General features: G+C 37.7%; 1 protein-coding gene across 6 annotated transcripts in view; it reads left to right on the top strand.

The window, feature by feature from the left end:
• Nucleotides 1-7,099, top strand: part of LOC137993489 (uncharacterized) — a 47,681-nt gene extending 40,582 nt beyond the window's left edge. For all 6 annotated transcript variants that reach the window (XM_068839385.1, XM_068839386.1, XM_068839387.1 and 3 more), the window contains 5 exons: nucleotides 275-370; nucleotides 1,973-2,068; nucleotides 2,310-2,366; nucleotides 3,797-3,880; nucleotides 6,113-7,099. In XM_068839385.1, coding sequence (XP_068695486.1) covers nucleotides 275-370; nucleotides 1,973-2,068; nucleotides 2,310-2,366; nucleotides 3,797-3,880; nucleotides 6,113-6,183 — 404 coding nt within the window. In that variant the 3' untranslated portion in view covers nucleotides 6,184-7,099. The remainder of the gene's footprint in view (nucleotides 1-274; nucleotides 371-1,972; nucleotides 2,069-2,309; nucleotides 2,367-3,796; nucleotides 3,881-6,112) is intronic.
• Nucleotides 7,100-7,407: the final 308 nt, after the last annotated feature.

The raw sequence follows: 7,407 nt of genomic DNA on the forward strand, positions 1-7,407 counted from the left end.
TCGTGGGTTCAATTCCCACCCTGGTCAGAGTTTTCTCTGTCCTGCCATTAGTAGGGATAACGCTCACATGGTTCATATGGGGTACAAAGCTAGCACTTCACATTACACCCTAATCAGTTGAGACATAAGTGCTACACGGCCAACGTTTGTAAAAAAGTAACCCTTCCTTGTATATAAGTGACACAATGATTCAATTTTGTCTTTGATTTTTTCATTGTCTTAGCCTCGTATGCTCATAATTTACACAAAAAGTAAGAATTATTTTTCTTTAAAGAGGGTGCTACATCTTTGGGAAGTGAACAGCCTATGTCCGATCCTTCTTCGAGGATGCCGACTGTTGGAATAATCCCCAAACAAATCACGGACGATGGTATGTGTTTAGGGTCCATTACACGGTTTCAACGTGTACTTCTCAAACTCATTAACAACTCATAAGCCACAAAGAAAAGAAATCACTACCGTGAAGAAAGTTTGGATATGTGGTCTTAATTAGCATTAAATTTCGCCAACTTTGATCCCAATTATCTCTTAAAATACTGATTCCTATGAGAAGCAATATCAAACACTCAAAAGAGTGTTTCATCAGATATCCAACCACCGCGAATTCGGTTAAAACACTCGGCCTTTAGCCTCGTTTTACGACTCGCTTCTCGGTGTTTGGATATCCGATGCAACACTCCTTCTTGTGTTTGATATACTACTTCAACATGCATTCAACGGCACCTTGTTAAACCAAACGTCGGGATCGTTTAACTGGTCATTCCATATTATTGAAAGTGTTTAAGAATGTTGAAAGCTTGTTGCAACCGTGTTGAATCAAATTTAAACTCAGTCTGGCTTAAACTTTCATTAAACAATTTCCTTTGCACTGGAGTGTTCAATGGTGTTGAAGCCGTTTTCGCAGTCCGTTTATCAATTATCAAGCACGCTCAAGCGCCAATGAGGCGTAAATATTGACGAGAGAGTCTGTTTTTTGTTCTTTGTCCGTCGCAATCAAAGTGTTCAGCCTCCATCGTTGGCGAATTTGAACCATATTCCCAACATACGTTCAACTTTATTCTAAAATAGCAGGGAACGAAAATATCATAGAATATAACGAAATGTCATATATTTTAAAGTCATTTCATTCACCTGTCACGAGATATAACTTGAACCCGCCATGGCCCATTTTCCACTGAGCTGGCTTGACAGCTCGGTCAGTCAAACATGCGCAGTGCAACCGCACGGTCATGGGTTCGAATCACGTTCAGCCTGTACATTTTCAGGGTTGCTTTTTTCGGTTGCTTACCTACAATAGTTACGATGTTATTTCGGAATCAGTATTGTCGAGTGCGTTTTAGCATACTTCTGAGAACCGTTTTGAATTTTATTCCATTAACCTGACACGTAGCATACATTTTGCTATACCAATGTACAAGGTCAAGAATAACTTAGTTCCATCATATATATATCGAGTAAGTATAATCGTCAAAACGCAGCTGATTTTTCCTTACCAAGATTTAACACTATGAAGTATGGCAAACATAGTTTTAAGGTATACACGACCTTTTCTTTGGTCTAAGCTGCACAAGTCCATCAAATTGGTTGAATCAGTGAGCGCTTTTAAAAGACAAATAAGGAAGCTTGACTTGACAAATATAATATCCAATCATTGCAAAAATTGTTATTTGCGTAATAGTTAGTTATCATGGCCACTACAACTTGTTCTTTGTAATTCCAGTTCTTATTTATTTAATTAGATTTAATCTTAATTATTTAATTTTAATTAGATCTCATAGATATTTGGGCTTAAACTGGAAGGGATTTTAAATTTTTATTAGCTCGTATTTAATTTATCTTAGATAGGTGTCTGCAATAAGTTTCTTGTAAACTAGAGCGAAAGACACGTTAATAAAGTTATTATTATTATTATTATTATTATTATTATTATTATTATTATTATTATTATTATTATTACATTTTCTCCTTTAAGTGGGAACAACCTCTCTTGGAAGTGTGCAGCCTTCTCTTCCTGAAACCTCGCGAATGACGACGGATCTTACGACACCAAACCGCTTCAACGATAATGGTGGGTGTGGTTACATGTTGTCTGAAATAGGGCAAGATTTGGAGCAGCAAATATTTAAAACGGCCGACCAATTTCAGTTCATAGAACACCTTGCGTTTTCCAAAGGAAGATTTAAAACCTGCCGACCACCTTGCTTGTGTTTTCAACGTCAATGAATCTCAACTAAGCTCACTCTTGCGTGCTTTTCCCAAATTGCTATGAAATTTGTTTTCACATTTTCATTTCTTGTCTGAGTTTTTAGGTTTATACGAATACAAATACCAGGACATTGGAGAAGGAGTGGATGACAAAACATTTGGTGAGAGTGATGCACGTTTACAAACACAGCATTAGGCCATTTCCGAGTTGCTGTTTGTCTCGGTTTCGAAGTGAGTCTTGGTGCTCAACTATTAAAAGGGAAATGAGTTTGATTTGCATAAGAAAAAGCAACCATTTCCATTTGAATGGTCGTTGCACCAGGACTCGCTTTGAAACTGAGGCGTGCAGCAACTCGGAAATGAATCTTATAGAGAAAAGAAACACGTGTACAGTGATGAAATGTTAAAAGATATTCTCTCTAAGAATGTATATTTTGAGTATAGGTTTATGTTTAGGTTTAAATTGAGATATCTCTAGAAATGCATGCGTTGAAACGTATTTCCTTCGCCATCGTCGCCAATTCCGCTCACTGCGCCATGTTCGCCCAATTTTTTCCAAAATCGCCACTCTGAAAGGGGCACCTTAGTCACCTCAAAGGAACATTTGCCAAACTTTGGCGATTCTACGCCATATTCACCATTTTCGCCAAATTTGCCAAAATCGCCAAAATTGCCACTCCGAAAGGGGCCCCTTTAAGCCCGGTTTACACTACAGAAAATTTTCGGCACTGCTCGTGTGAAATTGGTAAGGGTGCCTAAAAAGAGATCGGCAAACTTTGTTTACACTACACCATTTTTACCGTATCAAAAATACCGTGCCAAAATTTTTGGGCCCGGTTAAGTTCTCTTGTAGACATGCGCACCTCAATTATAATCAAGAACGTCCGCGTGATTTTGGTGTGGAGAATGAGCAGCCATCTTGAAATATACGCAAAAAAACCGCTAGCCTATATGAATTCACCCGAGCCGTGCCAAAAAATTTCTGTAGTGTAAACCGGGCTTAGTCACCTCATAGGGACAAGCATTTGCCAAACCTTGGCGATTCTTTCCAGATTTGCTATTTGTGGAAACTTGGGGGAATTTGGCGAATTGTCACCATTTCCACCATTTTCATCATTGGCCTAAATTACACGAATTTGGTGAAGTGTTGCCATTTTTGCCATTGACCTAAAGTTAGGCGAATCTGTCTAATTGTTGTTTTCGACATTGTGTCCATTTCTTGAGATAAGTGTTTAATTCAATTCAATTCAATTCAATTCTTTATTCACACTTTCCAAAACCTTTACACACAATTCATATTATAAATAATACTAAAAATTTGGTCATAATATAGACAGGATCAGTGCTTTCTAGCTGGGCAAAGCCACAGCTAAGTAAATAAGTAATGGCAGCATAAGCATAAATAAAATTAAATTAGCTTAACGATTTATGTTAATCACGTTGGGTAAGTAAAGTAGAGTGAGATAAAATTTATTACTTCTTAAAGTTTAAATGCGGGAGAGGGTGAGATTATTTTACTCAGCACCAAGTCAGCAGCAAACTCAACTTTGATTAATCAGTTTTAAAAGAAGTCAAACAATATGATTAATAGATGCAGATGTGTCTGATCAACTGTCCAGAGCAATGAAGAAGGAAAATGCAGGAATAACCCAAAGATTTTTAATAGCAAATCAAGGTAAAAATTCTGATTTAAAGGTGCATGCATGAAGCATTTTGTGAATACAGGTAAAATTTAAAGTCAAGTAAAGCTTTGACCCTCGCAGTCATGGACGCAATTTTATCAATTTCGTAGAGAAGCCTGAGCAATTCAGGACTTCACATTACGGGGTTTGAACCAATGACCTCGCGATACCGATACGACGCTCTAACCAACTGAGCTATGAAGCCACTGCCGTTGGGAGCTGGTCATTTGTGAGTTCTAATTATCCCGTGAGGAATGAATAAATGAACGAAATGAAATATGAAATCAAGAAAAGCTATGATTCTCACAGTTAAGAACGCAAACCAGCAGTAAACTCAACTTTAATTAATCAGTTTTGAGATAAGTCAAATAATTTGATTAATAGATGCAGATGTGTCTGATCAGCTGTCCAGAGCAATGAAGAAGGAAACTGCAGGAATAACCCAACTGCGAGGATCATATCTTTACTTCATTTCATATCCCTAGTTCAGTATATGATTTATTTCATGTATCATTTCGTTCATTGAGGTAAAATTTGTGAGTAATAACTGACCGCCTTGCAGATAAGCAATCTTCCTCACTTATAAGAACGTTACAATGCCGTCTTTTCTTTTCCATGTAACAAAGAGGTGTTCTGTTAATATTCTTATTGCTAGGCAACGGTTGAAGGAACAAAAATAGAAGAAGTCATAGTGACAGGTGGGAATCGACCACCTTGAGCAACATGACGGTCACCTCGAGCCCGCTGAATGGTGGCGCACTTTGTATAAGAACATAGCAACACAACAGGATTTTTTTAGCCCAATGGTTAGAACACCTGATTGGTGTTTCAGAGGTCATAGCTTTACTCCCTGCCTGGGATTCTTTTAGTTATTTTCTCTCTTCGCTAATCGCTAGAGCAATTGAGGAATACACATTCGCCACATGATCCCAGACAAATTAAATTCTTGTACCTAGCTCTCCTTCGTGGATATTTGACCTCAGTTGTTTAATAAAAGGCTGGTTAACTTTATCTAGTGTTACTGGATAATTTATCCGGGATAATTCACGTTCCAGAGTGTAAAATACACTTCGCGCTGAACATTGAAAAAGGTTTTCAAACGTACGTTTACTTAGACGTGCTTAGAATACATAATCACAGTTACGCAAGCAAATACTTAAATATATGCACAGACAAAAACTGTTGAATATTGACTTGGGGGGGGGGGGGGGGAGAGGGCGCTCTTGACTACCAAACTGTTGCTATGGACCCCTTCGAATAATCATTTCTCGAGTCTCTTTAACTCTACAGTTACCATTTTTTGCCAAGTGTGTTCTCTTTAACATTTCTTTGTCTGGTTCGACTCAAAACCATATTTGGTAGATCACGTGACCAAAACAGAAAATGCCTAAAACCACAGCGATTTAACTATATTTTTCACAAAATTTTAAGGCAACATTATGAGAACAGTCTAACACAAAATCTGTAGCATGGATTTTAAGAAAAGCTATTTTTCAAAAAAGATTGTGACCTCATAAGGTCCTCCTTTAATACACAGTTTCAAAATGTCATTTCCATTTTTTGTCCAAATAGAAATTCCACGCTACACCGCCTCTTCCTTTCGTTTCCGTTTTACACGTTTTTCAGTAAAGGACAAAGGACTGAGATTAGTTGCGCATGCGCCTTCTAATTGAAGCGATATCAGATTTCCATTGAAAAAGTTACTTCAAAGAGCCATCCAATAACTCCATGGAACCTTTTTGTAGGGCTCTTGATTGGAAAGCTTCCTTTAGTTAGCAACGACTGTCTTTCTGTATTTCAGTGCCAGTCCCCTTATAGAACCGGATAAAAATTTCCGGCCTTTGAATAACTAGAGCCTGGTACCCTTTTCCTCTCCCCTCCCCCTCCAATCAATGTTGATACCAACTAAGCCAAGCCAACTAAGCCAAGAATGTAAATCGCTTTGTTCCAATTAATTTGTCTGGGATTGTACTGTTAGTTTAGGAAATTTGGTTTTTCAGTAGTTTGTCTCAAGGGCTCATTACAGTTTGAGGAAGATGATTATCAAGCAATCCACGTAACCAACGTCATTATCTCTGCGTAAAACATTGGGTTAGCGGGGACAGTAGAGTTGGTGAAATAAACTTGTCTTCCCTTCCTGCAGCATAAGAAAAACCACGTGGTGAAGTGATCAGAGGCAACCAGGATAGGTCTAATGTTTTACCTATGATTCATTTCTTGTTTAGACCCCAGGCCAACTCTTCAAGAAGAACTGTTGGCCGAGAAAGAGGAAGCATGGAGAGGTGGAAAAATATGAAGATTATCTTTCCCTTGATCAGGAGATCCCAGAGATGACTGAATAATAAAAACCGGCTCAACAAAACTCCTCGATTCATTTCATTACTTTGCAACCAATCTCACTGCTTGTCTATTGCATTAGGAACGCTTTTCATTGTTGTAATGACATAACAAAGATTTGAGGGAAATCAAATTAGACTGACTTATAAAGCGAGAATACGCATGTGGGCATTTCCAAATGCCGGATATGGTGCGGCGCTCAAGTAAATTAAGGCATGGGCCCCAACCCAGCCCCAAATTATAGCACAAAAAAGTAAGGGGGTGGCCTAACCTCTGACGGTTTAGTAATAACAACCTAAGACTTTCGCAGACTAATAACTTCACAAAAGTCTTTATATTAATGTGGATGACGTATGCAAATGAGATCACTTAACTTGTTACGGCCACAAAACTCAAAATAATTGATTCACTTCGCTACTATTAGATTAGTCAAAATTGTAAAAGAAAACGAACTGTGCCTTGCCTTTGTTAAACGTCTTTAGTTTTGGAAATATACGGCATTTTGTACAAGTGGAAAATAATTTCTTTTTTCGGACATTTATTTAAAATATCCAAGCACAGAAACGACGTACCCAGCGGTGTTAACATCATAAAAGTAAATCCAGCCACCAGAAAATGATAAAAAGTGTTGCCGTTTAGCTGCGAAGATTTCTGTGCTAAAAATAACTTTGACATGTCACTTGATAATATATCATCCTATATAACAATTAAGGTTTCACATCTTATTGCTGCTAACGACTTCCTAAAGTTATTTCCTGTTATATAAAATGGATCAATAGTTAGATCAACCTCTCAGTTATATTCATAAAACAGATCTGGGTCCAGGCCTTAATTCACCTGAGCTAGTGAAGGAGCACTTATGAAAAACAATATTAGTAAGAAAACAAATAAATAAACTAGTTAAGAAATGTTGTATAATCCACTGTTCATTTATCAACATTTTATCATGCAAGTATAAGAAAAGCAAAAAAATTTTATTGTTATCCTTTGTGCGATCCATTCGTTAACAAGGGATCTAAAACAAAGGCAAGGCAACCGAAAACGCTACAACAAATTAAATGAACTTTGCACGCTCTGCATGCGACACATTTCTCTGCTGTCCCGTGCAAAATAACGAAGCAAAAAATGGTTTGCACGTTACGTCAACGCCGCCATATTGGACAAAGAATTGGCCTCTCGTTAG

Source organism: Montipora foliosa, chromosome 2, assembly GCF_036669935.1.
Source record: "Montipora foliosa isolate CH-2021 chromosome 2, ASM3666993v2, whole genome shotgun sequence".
NCBI lineage: Eukaryota > Metazoa > Cnidaria > Anthozoa > Scleractinia > Acroporidae > Montipora > Montipora foliosa.